Below are 23,311 nucleotides of genomic sequence, written 5' to 3' on the forward strand. Positions count from 1 at the left end.
GGCATGAGAGGATACATGGCATAACAAAATTGTTAGAGGGGATAATTTAGTTGAAGACTTATATTATGACCAAGTTGAAGGCAAGATTGACACATATAACCAGCTTCTTAACAACTCTTGTTAAATATCTTGATCATCTGAGCAATCCTTGGAAGGAAAAGAAGTTAACATTACTCTAAGGAATGCAACTAGTAGTACTCATTTCAATGAAGTGTAATAGTGAATAGCATTCACCTAGTACTAATAGTTAGCATTAACACTACAATATATTAATGTTGTTTTTGCCTCTTAATTTTATAATATACTTAACTTCATATGCTTCTTGCAAATGATGTGATATTGCATTGCATGCATAGATGATTAATAATAATTGATTTTCCATGAGCAATACAAGTATCAAAAGATACAATTCATAAAATGCATATAAAGCTTTAACAAGCATGCATAATGAAGCCCCACAAAAATTCCATATTCTTAGCATATGGCACATATTTTCAATTTTGTGTATTCACAATAATGCTGATTATTTAAGTTGTTTTGTTTAAGTGTTTATAATAGTTGCTTGCATACTTTTCTTATAAATGTAGGAGCCCTTCATAAGAATGTTATAATCTTTAAAGCTAAGGTACACCATATTGGCCCATAGAGGTGAGATGATAAGTAGCACCAACACATTGTTCATGCCTTAGGCACCAACACATTGATGCTTTTAGAATACTGGTTACCATTGTAGCAAGTGGGGGTTCATGGTGGAGGGGTAAAGACAACATACATAAAGATAATGATATAACTAACATTTTGAGAGAGATGATGTGTTGTATATGTGTAGTAAAATTGTAGACATAACAGAAGCACCATGATCCAAGGACAATGGAAGAGTAGAGCAATCATGCCAAAAAGCTTCAATGGGCAATACCCCCAACTCCCTCTCGATCCTCCATAATATCCAATAAGACTCTCAAGCAAACTTTCAAATTGTTTGATTCAAACCATCTTATGCTCTTATGTAGCTTGAGATGCCTTTTGACTCTATTAAGTCTCAATTTCAAGGAAAATGTAAACATTTGAACACATTATCCCTCCCCCCCACCTTTCTTTCCCCTCCAAAACTAGCATCACAAGGAGATATGGACAATGGGAAAGCCAAGAAACCAACCTAGAAAACTTAAAGAGGATACCCTCAACTCCCTCTCAATTCCCACTTAACAACCAATCAAGCTCTTAAGCAAACCTTAGATTTGTGCAATCCAACCCCACTTATGCTTCTATGTAGCTTGACATGCATTTTATTCTAGCAAGATCCTTGAGATTTAGAAAAGCACAAGACATTCTTAGTATCCCCAACTTCACTCTCTTGACTTCTCATTTTAAGCAATGGGGCCCCACCTTATGCTCTCTCTTGAGAACTCTCCTACCTTTCAAAAAGGTGCAATAATAGTCATGATTTTTTATTATTAATGTAAATGTAGATTTGAACATCCAAAAACTCCAAAAAAGATCTAGTTGACACTTTTCTACTAGGCAAATCCATCATAGTTTTGTGTCAATTTGAGTGGCATGCAATACTATTTGCTACAAGTGTAAGTCTAACACTAAAATGATCTCGATTGTTCATTTGTTGTACATGTCATAAAAGAGGCTTTGAATCTATTGCAAGCCCATTTCATTCACCCAACTTAGCTTAATGGAAAAGAGCATTTGCTCGGGAAATTTAATGGTAATTTGCTTTTACAAGAAATTGCATGAAGGTTGGAAGAATAAAAATCATGCCCTTCAATTATAATCAATGCAATCTAGTTTTTGGGTGAGGCCCAATAATTTCTAGTGGCCTAAAGCAAATGTACAAGTAGATGACACTAAGCATAATGTCAAAAAGAGAATACAACAAGACATTCAATGAGTCATCCCCCATGATATATTTTTTTCCCAACCAAGTTGCATGAGTTTTTTAAATACTAGAACTACACATGCAATATGGCACTCAAATAAAAATATTTGGGGCATCGTGATATTTTCATCAAGTAGATCTAAATGAAGGGTTCACAAAAGAGTGACACTGAATAGCTAATAGAGTTACACTCACAAATGAGTTGCATAAAGGTTTTACAAAGTCTAGAATCTAACAAATATCACATGGCACAATTGTTAGGCTTGTAAAATTCTCACTATATTGTGGCAGGATGAATTTTTCTTTGGGGTGACATCACCACATTGGCTCCTTTACCCTAGAACAATATCCCAACTTTGGATGGCTTACTAGTAGCAATTCTTCTTCAAAATCAATCCAATGAATCTATCAAAAACTAAGATTTTCACCCAAGACTGTGTTGTTTTGTAGAAGTCTGTATGATGCTCCGCAAGACCCATATGCAAAATGAAGTGCAGTATAAGGGCTCTTCCTTTGAAAACTCTCCTTCCTTTAGTACATCATCTTGTATTTAGAGAAAGAGTGGCAGGTCCTCCATAAATGGTGCATGCCTCCAAGTAGCTTGTGATGTAGGTGTTTCACACAAGGCACAATTTTGTGAGTTCCATGTGAAAATAGAAGATGTGAGTTGTATTTCTTGCTGTGCCAAAGGCAAAAGTTTAAAATCTGAGGCATAGTTAGGCCCAGTTCAAAATGTGCAGAAGGCCATATTTAAAAACATACGTACAGGCTCGTGATGCCGACGTGTTAAAAGGGGATTTGCCAATATGATTTTTGAGCGAAGATATACATGTCAGACCTTAATGTACCGAACAAGGCCCATTAGCTTTTTGGAAAAAAAACGAGCCGCAAGATTTGAACTCCTGTCCAGATTGTGTATATATTACGTTGCCACATAAACTAACAATCCAAGCAAGAACTTGTGAAATCTATGGCCGGCTGTTAAATATATTCACATACAATGCAAAGAAAGCATGATCCACACAAGCATTCGTCTGCCATTGTCTGAACGGGGCCTTAGCAGCATGAAGGTGTGGAGAAGAAAGCATCATTAGAGGGGTAGTACAGCGAGTGTACAAAGGCCCTCTTATCCATCAATGCATCGTTTGTTATTTTTAATTTGTAGGCTACAGGTAGGGGAAAAACTCAATGCTGATCAATACCCAGGGTTGAACACAGCAGATATCTCAGATTCCATCATCCCACTTATCTTATCCATCAGAATATACGCCAACTGAGGGAGATCTCCCCCCATCTTGAGCTTGAACAGAGCCAATCGTAATCTATCTGGCAAATCAGAATTCTGTTTGCAAGCATCTGATGCATGCAAATATTCCAACCGCCTTTCACTAATGCACTGTAACATTTACTTTCTGTTGAATATATTTAACTCATGTGCTCCACATAGTCGCGCTTGACTCTACAAATGGGCACTGTCTCAGTCTAGTAAAATAGTAAGCTTCTATTGCTCAGCTAACAGCAGTTACTGAGCATGTGAAGATGCGGTCCATCACTGAGGACAAGAGATCGATGTCTTGCTCTTACTCAGGCCATTCTTTCAAGCCCGCCTGAAAAATCAACAAGTCACATGAGTAGTATCAATCTACGCAGAACTCATGATGAGATGGAGAACCTGAATGTACTGCCGCCTATCCATTTCTGTGACGATCCATCTACCGGGCAGAGATATTCATTTCCTTAGAACGTTTCAGCCATGATCAAAAGAATAAGGGACGTCCATCCACTGAAGGGATGGGCTCCTTTCCCTCTTCCTTCAGCAGTATTATCATACTGTTCCCACAAATAGCCACTCTCGTAATAGGAGTCGACCACATTCCTGCAAAGCTTATCCTCGATTGATTAATAGACTGATACTGCAATCTCCAAAAACTAGAGTCTACAACTAATGCAGCCCAATTATTAAAAGTTACCCCTTCTCTGGAGCTCAGCTAATATGATATTACAACATAATGAACTGCACACATGATGTGCACACACATAAAAGGCAGAGGATGATAGAACCTTATCAAATTTTGTCGTAATTGCGAGTACAGCTGTAGAGCACTATCCTTGTACGGGCCAGGCACTGATGCATATAAGAAAATGAGTAGACAGAGACACGGTCAACTAATGAAAGTGCGTTCTGAAACAAAAAACAAGAAAGGATTCCCTATACCTTTGGAATAATGATGAAGCGAAGTCAGGATCAGATAATTCAAGTTGATCCACACAGGTCCCCTCCAATATGGTGGATCATGCTCAGTGTTATGCTTCATATACAAGGAGCTGCAAAGATCAAAACCGTATTAAAGAAAGCTTTGCAAATTCCTGCCTATCTTAAAACCGTATTAAGGAGTTTGTCCGTGGATGCATTGCTCTATGCACCCATATAATTTTCTTTGGCTATACTATGAGGCTGGGGAGGACTCAGATGAGCAGGATTAAAGCAACATCGGCTGCCACCGAACCTGAACACTCATACAAACAGGGCATCCCTTAAAGCTTTTCCATTTAACTTCTGGGTAAGACTAGACAATACTTTCCTGTGGAGATCTCAGTCTTCCTGTGGCTTGTTGCACATGCCATTAGCAGTTGTTAGATGGCTTGGATATCACCAGTTCATGCTACTTATGTGACTGTCCCAAAACTCGAGGTATGTAGAACTCCCAGGTTGGTCTTTTGTGGCACAGTTGAGACTGATAGTGATCTGAAGGGAAGTAGCGTAATTTGCCCACAGAAAGAGGTCCAACAGGTGGCTACGAGGATATTCAAGGGAGTCATTCTTGCCTTGTTTCTGGATAGCAGCTGAGCATTTTCTCACAGCAGACTTCGTACAGACAGAATGACTTTGGGGCATTGTCACAAATGGAGAGTTGATTTCTACTAATATTGTTTGGTGCATCTAGACAGCCAGACGCAGCCATGCCACTGAGGCACACTACCTATCCACACAAGAGACCCTTTCTAGGACTCAGACAGAGATCATTCACAAGCTTCATGGGAGGATGACTTTTAAGCACATGAGGCAGAGAGATGGGTCTCCCAATACTGAGGCTCCTGGAACCTTCTTTCTGCTAGCGTCATGTATGGTGTGGTATTTAGGGGAAAAAAAAATCAGGGGTATGGGTGCTGGGACTAACCTTGTAGTTGCTAAAGATCTGAGCCCATATCCTGTCCACAGGAGTTTCTCATCTTGAATAAGTTCCAGTTGTCTTTGAAGAATAGGCGAGTCCTAATACACAAGCTCAATATCCTCATGATCTGGCATATTACATACAGAGATGCTTGGAAAGAAGATCAAAGAGCATTAGGGAGCTCTCATGTTTCCACACTTACGGCTGGTATGATTTTCATAATAAAGGGGAACAGGCTCACATATCCAAAATGTGGAACAAGCCTCAGTCGTGGATGCCCATGTGTTTCTCTGACCAAGTCTCGGTGCATATATCCAGTTCTTGGATCCTGCCAAACTTTCCAGGCCAGTTTGACCTGCAGAAAGAACTTCCACATATTACCTATGAAGATAGTTGCGAAAACATCTGGTTTGGCAAGCATCTTGTACTTAAATGAAAACACCTCTTTGAAGCAAAGTTACCTTCTCTGTATGGTTCCCGTAGTCATAATAGCGACCACTAACTGGATCATAGTGAAGCTGCCATTTCATGTGCATTTACAGACAACGGAAACAGTACAACTCATTAGTCCAGGGTATTCTATGTGAGAGACGAATGCTTAGATGAAACATTCCTATTCACTTTATCCAGCAAAAAGAGAAACAGTGGCTTGAAAAATATGAATATGAATATGAATTCAAAACAGTTCAGGTAACATCCAACTCATTTCTCAACTCAAAACCTTCTCATTGGGGCCATGGCATCTGAATCACAGACAACAGCAACATGCTAGTACTAAGTCAATCAACATCCAACAAAAATCCACTGCACAAAATATGAATTAAAGTTCTACCGCATGAACTATCAGTAACATGAGCTGGGTAATCTGTGGGACCCTTGCTGAATTTTGTGCTAAGGTTGTACTAGTGCAACATCTACTTTTTCAAAAAGGGGAAAAAAAGGTGAGAGGCTCTAAACATACGAATCTGGTTTACATAAATTTCCATTTTAACATCCAACTCTTATTGGTGAAATGTAATCTAGAGCAAAGACAAAATAGCTACTTAGGACCCAGTACTAGTGTTTGTATATGCTGACATTTTGGCAGCACTAGTGGCTCTACAATGAACCAGACCCTGAACTCCCCACAGCTGCATGGACAAGGAATGGCATATGCTGACATTTCGCAGCAGTGGCTGCTCTATAATCAACCAGACCTGGACTCGCCCATAATTGCACGGGACAAGAAATGGGGACAGGTATAGAGGATAGGGAACAGAAATGAATTGCCATCCCTCTGACTATATAGTCACATGGGATGGGAACTAACTACCATCCCCTATGCAAAGCAGAAATGGCAATGGCCATCCCTTGAAAGACCTTTGAAATGGCAATTGGCCGTTTTTACTTATAGATCTTTAGGACAGCAATCTGTAACTGACAAAGGGTAAGTGCCATTCTCAATTGAGTTCTTTCAATGTTGATGGAATCTTACAAATCCAATAGAACTATCAAAAACATTAAACAGCAGGACTGAAAACTGAAGAACTGCAGAAGCTGATGGATAATCAGAAAAAGTCATGAAGGCCATCAAGTTCCACCACAATGCAGCCCTGCATGTGACAGTGTGTTTGCAGTGAGGGTGCCAAGAGTGAAGGCTTGAGCTTCCAAAGGGAATGGTTGGTGTTCTAAAGAAATGCTCGACTACAAAGTACAAACACAATCCTATGACAAATGGACAGATTGATAAAGAAACACAATTAGGGTAAGGGTAACACACAGACAATGAACACAAAAGATGAAAGAAATCTGAATAATAAATGAATACAATGCTTAATGCAGCTAACACACTTTGCAAAGGTGAAATACTGACCCACAAACTCTTTTGTCTCTAGGACCATGGCAAAGAGTATGAGTAAAAGAATGTGATGGATCCCAAAACACAGCATACAATCACCAAATATGTCTGGCAGCAGTAAACACAGCTCCAAGATGGCTGGATCAGCAAAATGCAGCATGTTGATGATGTGGCATCTGAGGTGATGCTGCAGATGGCAGAAACACAGCCTAGATGATGATGTCAGCCATCCATGCAGGCTGCTATGCAAAAAACACAAGCTGGCAGAGAGGAAACAGTAGTAAACACAGGCTGAACAGGCTGGAAATGGACGCCACCTATAGGTAGGGTTGTGTTCATACATAGTACAGACAATAGGCACTTTTTGGCCACTCTCCAAGCCTACAACATTCTTTTTTTTTTCTCCTTTCTTTTTGTTCCTTCTTTCTTTCTTATTTCTCTCTCCCCCAAGCCTCTCTCTCTCTCTCTCAAGCTTCTCACACCCTCTTTTTCTCTCAAGCCTCTCTCTCTCTCTCTCTCTCTCTCTCTCTACCCTCTCACTCTCTCTCAACCTTCACTCTCTCAAGCCCACACTTCTCTTATTTGTATGATCATTCATGTATGAGTATCCACTCCCATCTATGTAGTTGTAAGTTGTAGGTAGTAGTAGCGCATGTTGTGCATGCAACATCAAGTTTTGGCATGTTACCCTCAAGTATTCATATTATATACTCTAATAGCATTGCTATTTAGACATGAAACATCTATTCTATTATCTTTAGTCCAAAATAATCAAGTTAATTTTTTTTTCGTACGAATATCGTACCGTACCTTATAAAATCTTAAGGTACCATTTGTACTGTATTTTATCGTACCGTACCGTATCGTACCTGACAACTATGACTATAGGGAAGGACAAAACGATAGTCGCTGCAACAATGGAGACGGACGGAATAGCAATGGCCAACAATTTGGGAGTGCTTGCGGCTTGGAAAGTGGCGCCAATAGCAAACAGTAGTAGGCAACAACTCAGACTAAGATATCCTTCGAGTTTAGGCAGGGTTGTCAAGTATGAAAGGTACGATATGGTACAGTATGATAAAATACATTACTGATTGGTACCTTGTGATTTTATAAGGTACGGTACAATATTAGTACGCAAAAAAAAACAAAAAACTTGGTTATTTTGGATCATAGATAATAGAACATATGTTTAGAGCTAAAATAGCAATGCCACTTGAGTTAATAGGATGAATACACGAGGGTAACAAGGTAAAACCTCATGCACAACATGTGTAACGCACTACTAAAAGAGAGACGGGAGTGTATATGTAATACATTATACAACAAAGCAAAGTGTAGGGTAGATGAACAAAGAGGCTCTTCATTCTTCTGAGAGAATGATGAAATGATATATTAACGCCTACAAAAGGCCAAAATGACCTATGAGACCATGAGTTACAATCATGTGTATGATGGTACAATTGTCTGGGCAAAATATGTAGCACAAAGCAAAATAAAAAAGGAAACTAACTATGGCTATGTGTAAACATAGAGCTCTATCTAGTAATAATGAGCTCCAAATGGTACAATCTCATGTGGGTATGGAGGGCCTAGCTCTAGCCTGAGCAATAATCCCTTGTATCCGCCTATGAAGGTGTCGTCGGTGTCTGTGTCGAGGCCTAGGACGTCTGGATCGGCTAAGCTGAATGGCTCGATCAATCAATACTCCTTGTCTCTGTGTGGACTGTGGCGGTGGGAGAGGCTCTCGTTTGGACTGTGGCTGTAATTGTATTGAAGTCTTCAGAGTCTCATTTGCAAAGAAGTCAGTGAGCTACCTCTACAAAGGGCCTTGGTGTCCTGGAGCAGCTGTACTCTTGAGGAGCATGTCACAAAGCCGTCGTATCTCAAGAAGAAAGAAGCCAAGGTATCGCTGATCGGTAAAATCGATAACTCTAGATAGTGGTCCAAATCCGTCTCTAAAGAGACAGTGGAAACGACCACGGACCTCATAATATGCTGGGCAGCGGCATATATAATGCACCTCTGTCTCTGGCTCTAATTGGCATATCTGGCATATGCACTCCTCTGGTGGGATGGATCTATATCTGCCCGTCTCAATCTCTAGCTGATGTGAGGAGGTACGGAATTGGCCAATAGTACATTTGATCCCATGGGAAAGGTGGGTTCCATGTATCTTGGGCAAACAATGAATCCATCGTCAGTAGTGTGAAGGAAATGCTCGCGGTAGAAAGCCATCTTTGTTCCTAGCTTTTGCCCTGGCATTAGCCATATCCGCCTGATATCCAGCTGGGTAAGATCCATCCTAACGATCTTGCGAATCTCTAACTTGCTCAGATCAAGAGATGGTGCATCAAGGGAGTACTGGAAGGGGGGTAACTTGTCCATGCTAAAGCCATGCAGCTCAAACCAAGCCGACATCTGTGCATACCAACACGAAGTATCACCCTCTCTAGCAAGTTGCCTGGAGGACTCAAGGGCCAACCGTGAATATCTGTGTCTGGGTAAGTCCCATAGGCTATGTATGTATGTGACCGATCAGGTGAGGGCTTCTACCACAATCGGTGTAGCTGCTAGCTCGGCTCTGATGATCTCATGTGGCACTGAGGCCTTACATCTGATAATCCTCGATATCATGGACACGAGGGGTTTCTCCATCGACCTCCATCCATCATAAATGCGCCTTGATCTGCAATGGTGGTCAAGACTGGGCCCCCGTATCTGTACTCCATAAAGTAGTGTGGATGTGACCAGTGTATCGAAGAGCCATAGCTTGGTGCGGGGTTCTTGGAATTGCACCTATGAGCACATCCTCTCCAAACCACCTAGTGTTGTGTATCCGCGAGTCAGTCTAGCGTTTGCTGCCTCTCGCATGGAAAAGGTGGGCCCTGTAAATAAGACTCCCAGGTATGTATAAGAATCCACATACTCCAGTTCCTCAGATCCATATGTAAATTTGGGCGCTGATCTCCTGACCCACTGTGTAGTATTAAGTACCTTCACCTTGGTTTTACCACGGTCCATTGAAAGCCCACTGTCCTAAGTATAGGAGTGTAATGCGTCCAAGTGTCTTTGTAGACCCTCTGGAGAGTTGCCATCCTGAGGTTCATCTTCTGCCTAGCTCGCCCTCTGTCCTAGGTCGCATGTGCACATAGCGGACCTGATCTCTCCTGTCTTTCTTGTGGCGCCCTGCTAAGTCGGACTCTGAGGGTCTATCTATGACGACCTGCTTTCATCTCGGGATGACTTCTCCTACCAACGACGAAATGGAAAGCGACACTTTGGCTTTGCAATCTAATGGTATCGATATGGCCTTTCTGGATCAGTAGATTGGGCAAGGGAATGACAAAGACTTTGCCGATCCGGATGGTGATTCCTTGGCTGCTGAACTCGGGCTGTTGCAGGATAGTGAAGAGACGGGCAAACGTCGTAGGATGTCGATCGAAGAACCGGTCTTGGGCCCGACTTTGTCTCAGTTAGAGATTCATGCTTCGTGTTCACCCCCCGATGGATCTTTACAATTCAAGCTGGCCACTACCAATCATCTTATGTCAGATTATGTCCATTGTAATGAGGATAAAGCTAGCACATTACCAGATGGGAATCAAGTAGTTGCAGTCATGGGAACTAACCTGGTTTTACAACAGATAGTTGCTTTCCATGAGAGGGCAGCCATATTTTATTTTACTAGGACTCCTTTGATCACTAGAATTCGTGCTTGACTGCAGTCTATGCTTCCTAGTTTTGAACACTGCTTTGAAGATATTTCAAGACGTATGCAGTTCATGTGTTCCCTTGGAGGCCCATGGCTAAGTTTCAGGAGGTGCTGAGACAGGCATGCCCAATTTGGGTAGAGGTGGTGGGTTTCCTTGCGCATCTCTGGAGACTCCTCCCTCTGGTTTTGAGAACCATTGGAGAGGTTTTGGTGAAACCTCAGTTGGCTTCCCACTATCGGAATAGGGCATGTATGCTTTGGAATATAGGGAAACCTCGCCCGATGAAGATTCGTTTTGAGGCTCCACGGTTACAAATGTTGGTGTATGAGTTGAAATGGGGTACTTTTGCAGGACACTGTTTCAGATGTGGCCAGTTGGGCCATTTTATTTCGGAATGCGACAAAAATATGGAGGTAGGGCAATGCCCTATGGACCCTGATATGGAAATGCAAGACCACCTCCCTCAGTAGACGATTCAAAAGCCCGTGGCTGATCCTAAGCAGCTTTCTCAACATGGTCGTAATGAAGGCAAGAAGGACGTTTCCCATGGTGATGGGGAGCGTGCTTCGCTTGCGGGTGGGCGGAATTCGCCTCTTTAGGAGGATTCTTGGGTTACAGTGGTTTGTTGTAATGCAAGACAAGATTCTCACTCCATTCCTGCCCATCCTCTGCCGCCCCCTATCACTCAAACCTTTCAACGTAGAGGAAGGGGGCTTTATATGAAAGCCCAATCTTTGCGTGCTTCGGCAGTAGAAGATAAAAGGCCTTCTCATTAAGCTCTGCGCTTCGATGCACGTGGGAGGCTTGTGCCTCCTCGGGATGTTTTCCGCTCCTAGCAACAGCACTTACCTTCTCGTGCTTCCATTGCCAGCTTGCAGAGGGCAAATCTTGTTGATGTTATTCGAGGTGAAATCGAGAGATTTCAAGCTGCCAAGGCTATTCATGTAAAAGGGAAAGGGAAAGCGGCGGTTCAATAGTTCTTCTCATTTGTGATTTATTATGAAAATTGCTCTGTGGAATGTGAAAGGTAAACTTCGGGAAAAAAGCAATATTGGTTGTGAAAAGTGGTGCTAGTTGGAAAATGGGATGTTTTCTATGCTGTGGAGCATAAACAACATGCTTTGGCTAGTGGATCTTCATATGTATATAAGGATTATGAAATTTTCTTTAGTGGTCATTCTCCGCACAGATCACGAGTTATGTTGGCTGTCAAATCCTCCCTACAATTATTGTTGGTCTCTCAAGACCCTTGTGGCTGATTTTTGATTCTTGAAATAATTTACGAGGGTGAGGTTTTGTGGATTCTATGTGTGTATGCTCCTTCTAATGCAAGGGAACATCGGTAGCTTTGGGAAGACCTACACTACCTTGCCATGGCTCGTCAAGGCTTTGTTATGGGTGATTTTAATGCCTATGTTTCTGCAGATCAAGCAACCTCTCCGCATTCAGTTATGGATGGTCCTAAGAGACAGGCTTGGGACGCTCTTGCAGCAGCATCTTTGAAATAGGACATGTGGTCCTGGATGTATCCATCACAAGTTGAATAGACTTATCGTTCTTTTCAGCATCAAACACTTGGGCCAGACTGGATAGGATATACATCTGCCAAAGTGACTCTTTTCTTCCAGTAGTCATCGATATGCACATGGAAAACCAACATGTTTTGTCTAATCATTACCCTTTGCTCCTGGAATTGAGCCACAGACCTGTTCATGCATTTAAAAGGCCCTCCTTGCCCGTTTGCCTCTTCCGTTTAATCAATCTTTTTTGCAGCTTTTTAAGGATAATGCGTGAGCGTTATCCCAACAATATGGTATTCAGCATGCTTCCTTGTTTCAAGCTGAATTGCAACATGCTCAATCCTTATTAGCTCATTCCTTGTCTCTGTGTCAGTCTGAGATTCCAATGATGGCTTGCTCACATGCATTGAATGGCTAAAAGGAAGGGTCAAATCTCTTCAAGAAGAGGAATACGCAAAATACAAACTGTTGGCCAGAACCGAAGCTTTACATGATAACAACTGTCAAACTCATCAAATTTTTGCTCATCTACATCAGAAATATGCCTGAGAAAATATTGTGCACTTAGATGGGCAAGGTGATATGGTGACCGATCCTGCCTCTATTATTTGGATGATTGTTGACTTTTATAAGGCCTTATTGAGTCTGCAAGAGATTCTTTCTGATGCTGTTCTCTTTGCTCGAACATATATTTGTGACCTGGTTAGTAATCAGGTCAAACCAGAATGGGTGAATCTAATGGAGGCTGATATTTTTGAAGAAGTGAAAGAAGTGTTGTCTCACTTGCCTCGAAGGAAAAGTTCAGGTTGGGATAGGCTTCCTAATGAGCTGTTTTCAGCCCATGTGCAACTGCTTAAAAACCCATTAACTCGCTTGTGTCAACATGTGTGGAACTCTTGTATGATGCCTTTGGATTGGAAGATTGCTGTCATCACGTTGTTGCCCAAGGTTCCCTCTCCAACCTCTTTGAAACAATGGAGACCCATTTCTGTTATGGGATCATTATATACAATCTTCTCCAAAATTATTGCCAACAGATTGCAGAAAGTTTTTCCGCACCTCATTTATCCACGTCAAGACGGTTTTATGAAAGGTCGGAATATAATGCACAACATTTTGAATGTTCCGCTCGGAATTGACTATGCCAAAGCTTCTAGCCAGTAGGTGTTATGCTTCAGCTGGATATTGAGAAGGCATTTGATCATGTCAACTGGTCTTTCTTGCGGCAATTAATGTCTACAATGTGTATTCGGCCCCATATGATTTCTCTAGCTAATACCATCAATTAGGGTGCTGTGGCCCGTATTGCTCTTAATGGAGGGATTACGGAGGAAATTGCCTTATCTCGGTCCCTTTAGCAAGGCTATCCTCTCAGCCCTTTGATGTTTCCTTTGGTAACTCACCCCATACTCTCATTATTGGATAAGTTGGCAGCTCAAGGTGAGGTAGTCGGCTTAACTCTTCCTGGCGGTGACTAGCTTGTGGGTCAATCTTTGGCAGATGATTCTTTTATGTTCTTTAAGGCGGATCGTATTAATGTTAATCGGGCAATGGTCACCTGGAATCTTTTTGCTTTGGCATTGGGTCTTCACATTAATACTAAGAAATCCACCCTTCTCTCCTGTCCGGAGAATGATCTGCAGGCCTTGGGCTCGAGTGGAATTGTGATCAGAAGGGGTAATATTACCATATACTTGGGATATCCTATTGGTGTGGAGGTTGCTCCCCAAGCCTTGCTGGATTAGATGGCCTCCCAAATTCATGATAGGTTCATGTACTGGAAATCCCAGAGTTGGCCACTACATATTAGACTAAAAGAGCCCAATGCATTGTGATCAGTATGATCTCATTCTTTCTTCGATTGCTTCCTTGGACTAAGAAGTTCATTTTGGATTTGGTTCAGCCTATCAGATTTATGCTCTGGAAAAAGAAAGGAAATCGTTTGGGGTAGGTATGGATCTCTTGGCAGGATGTGACCACTCCGAAAAGGATGGGGGATGTAGCCTTGCTAGATGTCAATTTGCATATGGCGGCTTTAAGGCTATCCTTGTTGCAGAGTCTCTGTATTCAGTGTCATCCTTGGTCAGACATTGCCAAATTCTTCATAGAAAAGACTGGCATCTCTCATGGTAGCATGGTTATTCATGCTTCCTAGTGGCAAGCGCTTAATTCTACAAGGCCTTAAAGGTCTCCTAGTCTTTTCTCCTTTCTCATTCGATAGCTTCCTAGAAAGAGATGCTTTGTTTTGCAGTTTGGCGTCCCTCGGATATTCGTAAAGAGAAAAATTCACTGCAATGAGAAATATTGGCTTGCTCAAGGTTGTTGGATTGGCCACAAAAAGATTTGCAGCGAGACAAGTTCAATCGGATGGCTAGATTGGGGTTGAAGATAGTCCGTGATGGCATTATTCTTGGGCACCCCTGTCTTTATTTCCTTTAGGCGTATTCGTCAATACTTTAGGGTGCCTCTTGGATACAGGGACATTTGGTCGTCCGTACAGGACAAGTCTTCAAAGGTTCTTTCCTTTGTCTGGGTTATAGCCATTGGATCCTTGGCATGATTGGATGTATGTGCTTCTTGATGATTTTGTGAAAGGCTAGCTAATCAGATATATCATCAAATGGTGAAAGCCAAGAGGTGGATCATGGGAAAAGTGAATAGGTTATGGCATCATAGGGACACTAAAAAGAAGTGGCGGGAAAGATTTATCTAGCTTTGGAAGTCTAAGGTCCTGTATCAGGGAAAAATGTTCATGTGGCGGCTGCTCGTTGGGGGGTTTTCCAACGGGAGAAGTGCTTCATGCCCGATAGATCTCTGTTGGGCATTGTGTTTTCTGCACTGCGTGTGATGAGACATTGCTTCACCTCTTTGTCTCCTGCCCTGTTGCACGACAGATCTGGAATTTCATTTTCCGTGCGTGGTCCTCGGTGACTCAGCACCGCCTATTAGTTCGTTCGTGGATTATGGGAAATATATCCTCTGTATTTCACTCATGCCTCACTCACGCCTACGCTCGATCTGCTTCTTGAAGCCGTCTAGCTAGACCCTTGCTGCTCCGCCAATTCAAATTGCATACGCTCTGCTCGTCAGCAGTCATCTTGCCTGAGACTAGTGCTTGCCTGGACTAGTGCCCACCACTTGTGCTGTGCCACTTGCCAAACTGTTGCATGCCTTGCCTGTACTTGCCTTTAGCGCCGCCTGCAGTTGCTAAGCCTGTCAATACCTGCTTGACAGCTCCTGTTCGCCCGTCGACTGCGCCCTGTGCCGTTCGTCGCATGTCGTGCCCTTGGTATCACAGCTTTTAAACGTCCCACCCGTTGCTGCATGCTCCGCCCGTCAATGACGCCGCCTGACACTTGCTTGAGACGGCCTCCTGTCAGACTGCCTCACCACGTTAGTTGTAGACAACCCGTCCGAAGTGCCAGTCAATCAGCCTGATACCTGGTGCCAGTCAACCCGTAAATTTCTGGTAATTTTTTAAATTTTTTTTAATTCCAGTATAAATTTCTGGAAGCAAGGGTTCCTATGCAGCAGACACAGCATTCAGAAACGTGTCTGGGACACTTTGGATGCAAATTTCTCAGGCACATTCATAAATTTTTTTGGAGCTTTCATATTTTCTAAGGACATTGGCATACGCACTGCAGTTACAGTTACAGAAAGACTGTTTTGGACAAACTTAAGGCAAGAAACTTTGGGGATTTTGCTGGTATAGTGTTGCTGAACACTAAATGCACATTGAATTACATGCATTAAAGACAGTTTTGACTAAGTGCACCTCTGTATACTAATTGCAAAAAGTTATTTCTTGCAATTTCTGAAAATTTTCAGATTTCCAGTGTGGTCTTGCTTCCACATTACTCTTTTGCTTTTTCATGGTAAGTGATAATCATGGCAAATCAAGGAGAAGATGTCTTCACCTATGTATCCAAAGAGGACAGATTGGATGGAAATAACTATTCACTTTGGCCCTTCATGATGAAGAATGTACTTGTGGTAAAAAATCTTTGGGATTATGTCAGTGGAGAAGAAGCTCGACCTGGAGTTGTCGCTCCAGCTACTCCTCCTCCAGGAGGACGTGCACAGCGGGCACCTAAGCCTGCCCCACTTCAACCACTTCCACAAAGAACAACAACTCAAAAATCATGGGATACATGAGATGCACAAGCTTTGTCGCTGATTGCATTGGCAGTTCAGTGGTCAATTATCCCCCACATTCATTAAGCAGCTTCTTCATGAGAAGCTTGGCTAACTTTGGAGCAGATATTTGCAGGCAAGAATGAGACTCGCATACTTGCGAGAGCAACTCATGAATGTTGATGAGTACTATTCGGATGCACAGATGATATCTACCACTTTGAACTCATTACCTCCTTCGTACTTGGCTTTTCATATGGCCTTAAATCTCACCACGAGGATTGGTGCACACCCAATCACTTTTCTTCAGCTAGTGAGTTTGCTCTTAGAGGAGAAGCAAACAAGAAGAAATAGTGGTGTGGATGCTATAGCTCCTGACCAAGCTTTTATGGCTAGACAGAAGGGTAAAGGCAGCCAAGTGAAGAATGCTCCGCAGAGTTCTGGAACTTTTGCCACATCACAGGCAAGTAAAAAACAAGGGGGTACATAAGTCAAAAAGGGTAAATGCCATTACTGTAAGAAGCCAAGCCACTACATCACTGAGTGCAGGAAGCGAATCGCCAAGGAGAAAAAGGAGTCAAGAATGTCTGTTTCTGATGCTCCTTCCACTAGTACCAAGTCCGTGTCCTTTGTTGCAGACAAGGACTGTTGTTTTTACACATGCAGTTATGACACCTCTTGGGCAGATGGAGCATTTAGCTCTACTGAGGATACACGCACTTGGTTTTCTGACAGTGGTGCTTCGAGGCATATTACATCTTGCAAAGATTTATTTGCATCTGTTCATGCAGCTCCAGTTGGCAAGTCTATACAGTGTGCCAACAATGCATCATATACCCTCTTCGAGGTATCGGGAAGATTATGCTCACAGCCATTGATGATTCTATTCTCCGCCTGCATTATACTTTATTTGTGCTAGGCATAACGAACAATCTGCTCTCTATTTCTTCTTTGGCACGTTTTGGATTGTAGGTCACATTTGATGATGACAGATGCATGGTGAGAGACAAAGAACACATAACTTTGGCCTTGACAGGCACTTTATGTCATGGGTTATACGAGTTGGATGCTCTTTCAGTTGATCAGTCAACGTATTTGACATTCACTTCTAATCCTGCCATGATATAGATAGAGTTATGGCATGCTAGGATGGGGCATGTAAACTTTAGCAGCTTGATGCTCTTGCAGCGTATGCAAATGCTAGATGAATTACCTCTACTGGAGAGAGCTTCTGAGCACTTGTGCGAAGGATGTATTTTGGAGAAAATGCATCGCTTTTCATTTCCCCGTGATGTTGCTTTTAGAGCTACAACCAGATTGCAGTTAGTGCATTCGCATGTATGTGGGCCTATGCAGACAAAGTCATTGGGAGGATGTTAGTATTTTGTGACTTTTTATTGATGACTTTACTCAATTTTGCTAGGTCTACTCTTTGGTAAAAGAGTCAGAAGTGTATGATGCATTCTTGGCTTTTATTGCACTTGTTGAAAATCAGTATGGTTGTAAAATTAAGACTCTCCGTTCAGACCAAGGGGGGAAATACATGTCCTTTATGTTGAATTCCTTTTTGAAGCAGAAGGGCATTGTCTATCAGTACACTACTGCTTATAGTCCACAGCAGAATAGGGTTGCAGAGAGTAAGAATCGGTCACTCATGAAGATGGCCAAATGTATGCTGAAGGCAAAGAGCTTGCCTCACAATTTTTTGGATGAAAGCAGTCATGTGTACTTGCTATGTTTTGAATAAATACCCCACCAAAGCTTTGAAGAAAATTACACCTTTTGAGGTTTAGAAGAGCCGGAAACCTTCTGTTGGACACTTTCGTACCTTTGGGTGCCTTGCATATGCACATATTCCAAAGGTACTTAGAAAAAAGTTGGATAACAAGGTTGTTAAATGCATTTTTGTGGGATATAGTAGCGAGAGAAAAGGCTACAAACTCTATGATCTTGTTTCTAAAAAGGTGTTTGTTAGTAGGGATATACTATTTAATGAAAAATCAAAATTGTCCTTGACTGGTTTAGACACATATCTAGCCTGCCCGTGATGTATTTGAAGGGCTGCTGCCCATTACATTTGGTGATTCAACTGGAGTTTCAGCGAGTGAACTCAATGTTTAGCCAGTTGCTCCTTTGGAAAATGTAGAAAATCAGCCATTGGCTGATCTAAATATTCAGCAAAGTGCTGAAACTGAAATTCAGCAAAAGCTTACACACAGTCAGAAGGCAAGACAAATGCTTAGATACTGCACATACCATGGAGTTCGTTATGGCAGCAAGCACCCTTGATGATGAGGAGCCTGAATGTTATGCACAACAGACTGTGCATTGGATGGCAGCAATGCAAGTTGAATTGGATTGTATCATTAAGAATCAAACATGGGATTTGGTGTCTTTGCCATTTGGCAAGAAATCCATTGGAACAAAATGGGTCTACAAGCTAAAACGGAATGCAAATGGATCCATTGACAAATACAAGGCAAGGCTTGTAGCCAAAGGCTATGCATAGAAGAAAGGCATAGCCTATGAGGAGACATTTGCTCCTACTTCCCGTATGATGACCATCAGATCTATGGTTGCTTTGGTTGCTCATTATGGATGGACTGTACATCAATTGGATATTAAAACTGCATTTTTACATGGGGAACTTCATGAGGAAGTATATGTACAGCAGCCCATTGGTTTTGCAGTTGAGGGCTTGGAACACATGGTTTGCAAGCTGAAAAAAACGTTATATGATTTAAAACAAGCTCCTAGAGCTTGGTATGCAAAAAAGAGGGGGGATCCATGCTGATCATTTGTCTTTATGCTGATGATCTCTTGCTTACAGGGACACATGCTGATGAGATTTCAGCATTTAAACAAAATTTGCAGCAAACTTTTGACATGTCAGACTTGGGGTTTTTGCATTATTGCTTGGGCATTCTATTCATACATGATGCTAGAGGTATTGGGTTATCACAGCCAAGATACATGGGTAAACTTATTGAGAAGTTTGGCTTACAGGATTGCAAGCCAGTCTGTACACCAATGGAACCTGGACTTAAACTGTCATTACATGATGACAGTGATTTGTTTGATATACACACATATGCTCCAGCAGTTGGATGTCTTATTTACTTATGCAACACTAGGCCGGACATACAGTTTGCAGTTTCAGCCCTGAGCAGTTATATGCATCAGCCATGCATGTCACATTAGCAAGCTAAGCGTGTCTTCTGTTACTTGCAGGGTACTAGATCTCTTGGATTGCTTTATGCCAAGGGGGGAGCTTTGAAGTTACATGCTTATAGTGATTCTGATTGGGCTGGTGATTATGATTCACGTCACTCTGCTAGTGGCAATTATTTCTTTCCTGGCTTGTCTTGCATATCTTGGTAGAGAATATGAGCAAAAGAGTGTATCATACTCTAACAAATCCCAAAATGCAACAAGCAGTCACCAAATATGTATGGCAGCAGGGAATGTGGCTCAAAGATGGCTCGATCAACATCAAACAAAGCAAGAAGAGGCTGGATCAGCAAAATGCAGCAATGTTGATGATGTGGAACTGAGGCGATGTTGCAAATAGCAAAAATGCAGCCCAGATGATGACGCAATCAGGCTGAATGATAATGTTAGCTGTCCATGTAGGATGCTATGCAGAAAATGCAAGCTAGCAGAGAGAAAACAGCAGTAAAAGCAAGCTGAGTCACGATGAAATAGGTTGGAAAAAAGTTATCAACCGTAGGGGAGGCAATAGTTGCTAGTAGTGGAGAAGGGCTGAACAACAATTGCCAACATGCTAGAAGTGTCTAGAAGCTAACGCCAACAACAAGTAGCAAAGGCAACAGCTCGAACTGAGATATCCCGCATGCGGGAGGTAGACAGCAAAGCTCATGCACTAGGAATTTGCAAAAGTGAGATTAAGTCTAAGTTGTGGGCAGCCTGTCTATTTATAGCACGTTGCAGCAGGTGGGCAAAGCACGTTGCAGCAGGTGGGCAAAGCTGGCCAATGCTCCAGAGGCCAGGCGCGCTGTTTGCAGCCTAGAAACATTTGCACAGGAAAGAACTGTCCAAGATGATTGCAATGATACAATTTTAAAATGTGAACTGAACTAGAACAATATGACTGAAAACTGAAAGCTGAAGAACACAACATATAATCATGAAGAAATCCAACACAATGCAGTCCCTGCACATGACGCACTGTTCCACATTGCTATGGACTTTATATTTGAGCTTCCTAGGACACCTACAAGGAATGATGGGATATGGACCATTATTTGCAGGTTCAGTAAGCAAGCACATTATATACGGTGAGGAAGAAAAAGGCTAATCATATGGCACACTTATTTTTGCAGCATGTGTCTAAGTATCATGGCATGCCAAAGTTGATCATCAATGATTGAGACCATCGAATGACCAGTTTGTTTTGGAAGGAGCTGTTTGAAATATGGTTACCACGCTGAAATTTTCTTCGTCCTTCCATCAACAAACAAATGGTCAATCAGGAGAACAGTAAGCATCAAGAGTGAAGAATACTGCAAGGATGGGAGAAAGAATGAGTGAGTGTACAAGCTATCCTATAATAGCTGCACACAACCAAAAACAACATGGGTGGGCCAAGAAAAGAGGAAAATGACCAAGAAACAAGACCAACCAAGACTAATTTGAAATATGGACATGACTGGACAGAGCTCCTAATGTTCCTTACACAGTTTCCTACGGTGAGTTTGAAAAGAGACATGAAAAGGGCATGAAAGTGTCAAACACATAGCCTGGAGTTTGGAAGCACCTTCCCATGCTGTTAGTAGTAACTAGGAAAACTAGTGCAACTGGTGAGTATGTGGTAGCAGTGAGAGGGAGGAGCTAAAAAAAGTCTGACCTCCTATTGTGGGTAATGATGGTAAAACTATGATGTTTCTTTCATAACTTTTGCTATTTAGCAGAAGTTTCACAAAAGGAATATAGTTCCCTATTGTCATGTATTCCTTCCCAAACTCACCATTGGGAGGGGATAGTTTCAAGAAAGTTTGCAGTTTTGGCCTCCCAAACTCACTGTGGGAAAGCCCATAACACGTTCATGACCAATACATGTAAGTGATTGACAAAGTGAAGTAGAAATCCCAGCATTGTGAATAATTCCTAAAAGGATTAGCTGGATTCTATGCAGAGTATAACCCTTTTCCACAAGCTCCTGAATTAGAAATGATACTGCATGCTGTTGGCAAATTCAAGATATGCTTGACTGTCATGACAAACAATGCTTTTGAGCAAACCAAATCCACCACAACATATTGAAGCACCCTGTGGAATCCAAATGGTCATCCGCTTCTCTTGTAGAAAGAGAGACTGATTTCTGCTGTTTGGTGAACCTGCCTATTATAAGAATCCAATCCTTGCATATTGATGATTGCACACATCCTTTCTGTGGTAAGGTTAACCTCCAAATTCAAATCTCAATATCTTCTAGAATTGGTCCTTCAGTATATGTGGAAATCACAGGGTGACTTCAGTAGCAAAGCAAACAAGAACAAAATGCAATGATACATCTATTGAAGGTTGCACAGAACAGCATTTGAAAGGATACCAATGTGAATCAAGTAATAATCATAACAGTACTAAACATGGTTACCCTATTCAGCAGCTGTAAATCTGAGAGCCACTTTGCTGTTTCTTCATACTCCTGCACATGGTAGACCATTTTAATGATACACAGTTCCTTCAAAAGATGTCTATAAGTCCAAAAATGTGGTACTCTGTACGTGTTGTACCAAGTTTTCTGCATCTACTAGTGAAGTAATCAAAGCCATCGACCTTGCTGCCAAAGCCATCCAACAATGTAGGTCTAAATGTCTTTCATCTGTACTAGGATGAGATGCACGAGGATAATCATCTAATCCAGAAGATAAAGTCTGCATTGTAAAGATGAAATTAAATAGTTAGCCTTTCATCAGAATTCCAAAGAGCCTTATTCTTCTTAATCTGGTGAACTTTATCACCCCTGCATTAATCGCATCTTGCAAACTACAAAAATCTATGCATTGTCACTCCTGAATTTAGGTTTAATCACCTTTGGATTCAGTTCTCGAACGGTTTCTGTGCTTCTTCCATGCCAAAAGTAGCTCCCATGGATTTTTCCTGAACGGACCAGAATAACAAAAACAGAGCTTTAATGACCTTCTATTTCACATTCAAACCTAGCCTTAAATTAAGGTGGTTTCTGTTGTCGACCCTCAGCAATCTCTACAATATGAGAATGATTAAGAGAACTCCTGCATCTGTCCAAATGGTAGCATGTATGCATAGGTGCATCACCCCTTTAACAATGATAACAGGAATTAGAACAGTGTTAGAATAATGCATACAGTTAACAATTATGTAAGATGATATTCTTTCAGACGAATTTACATGGTGTTCTTATGCTAGACACTCTCGGGATAGAGGAAATCAAACCCAGAAACCAGAAACTGCAATTAATGAAGTGCTGAGCAGATTGCACAGCAGCTAGTTTCTGGCATCTAATGGATGGTTCTGATTCTAATTAAAGCCTTCTCATCCATATAAGTAGCAGGTACATATGAAAGTGTGCCTGTATCTTGGTATGACACAGTAAGTTTGTGTGTTAAATACATGGCATAGTTTTAAATATGTGCATGTACTTGTATTCAAAATACAAATCCTGGCACTGTTTAAAAATCAAAAATCAAGACTTCTGTCAGCTGTTGGCCAAAGTGCCGTTGCAGTAACCACAAAAGGTGGTGCATCCTGCTTTCATTTTTTGGAGATCCCCAGCTGATAAAGAGGATGCTTTCGCATCTGAGCTCTTTCAGCTGATTTTCAGATTTTCACTGGGAGTTGATGTTAATTGGCTGACTTTCAGCTGATTTAAGTGCAGTAGGGTTTTTGAAATTCTTTGCCTAAGTTCTGCATCAATTTAATTGTACCTTGGCTGGCTGCCAGGTTGACTCATCGCATGTCAATTCATATTTTGTCCTTAAGCTTGGTGGACATACCTTGACTGCATGATACACACAAGTTACTTCAATTTGAAGAAG

General features: G+C 41.7%; 1 protein-coding gene and 1 pseudogene across 2 annotated transcripts in view; both read right to left on the minus strand.

The window, feature by feature from the left end:
• Positions 1 to 1,960: 1,960 nt before the first annotated feature.
• The window catches only part of LOC148022293 (mannosyl-oligosaccharide glucosidase GCS1-like), a 188,767-nt gene continuing 167,416 nt past the window's right edge, over positions 1,961 to 23,311 (minus strand). The window contains exons 15-23 of one of the 2 annotated variants that reach the window (XM_087697922.1): positions 22,327 to 22,394; positions 22,028 to 22,168; positions 21,889 to 21,939; positions 5,523 to 5,579; positions 5,303 to 5,416; positions 5,068 to 5,159; positions 4,104 to 4,213; positions 3,950 to 4,013; positions 1,961 to 3,764 (exon numbers count right to left, since the gene is read on the minus strand). In XM_087697922.1, coding sequence (XP_087554048.1) covers positions 3,626 to 3,764; positions 3,950 to 4,013; positions 4,104 to 4,213; positions 5,068 to 5,159; positions 5,303 to 5,416; positions 5,523 to 5,579; positions 21,889 to 21,939; positions 22,028 to 22,168; positions 22,327 to 22,394 — 836 coding nt within the window. In that variant the 3' untranslated portion in view covers positions 1,961 to 3,625. Of the gene's footprint in view, positions 3,765 to 3,949; positions 4,014 to 4,103; positions 4,214 to 5,067; positions 5,160 to 5,263; positions 5,417 to 5,522; positions 5,580 to 21,888; positions 21,940 to 22,027; positions 22,169 to 22,326; positions 22,395 to 23,311 lie in introns of both variants that reach the window. The other variant, XM_087697921.1, reaches the window with a different exon arrangement.
• On the minus strand, positions 7,498 to 11,352 carry LOC148022294 (uncharacterized; annotated as a pseudogene).

This window comes from Lygodium microphyllum, chromosome 17 (genome assembly GCF_053477565.2).
Source record: "Lygodium microphyllum isolate KBCC chromosome 17, Lygodium_microphyllum_v1.1.10, whole genome shotgun sequence".
In the NCBI taxonomy this organism is placed as follows: Eukaryota; Viridiplantae; Streptophyta; class Polypodiopsida; order Schizaeales; family Lygodiaceae; genus Lygodium; species Lygodium microphyllum.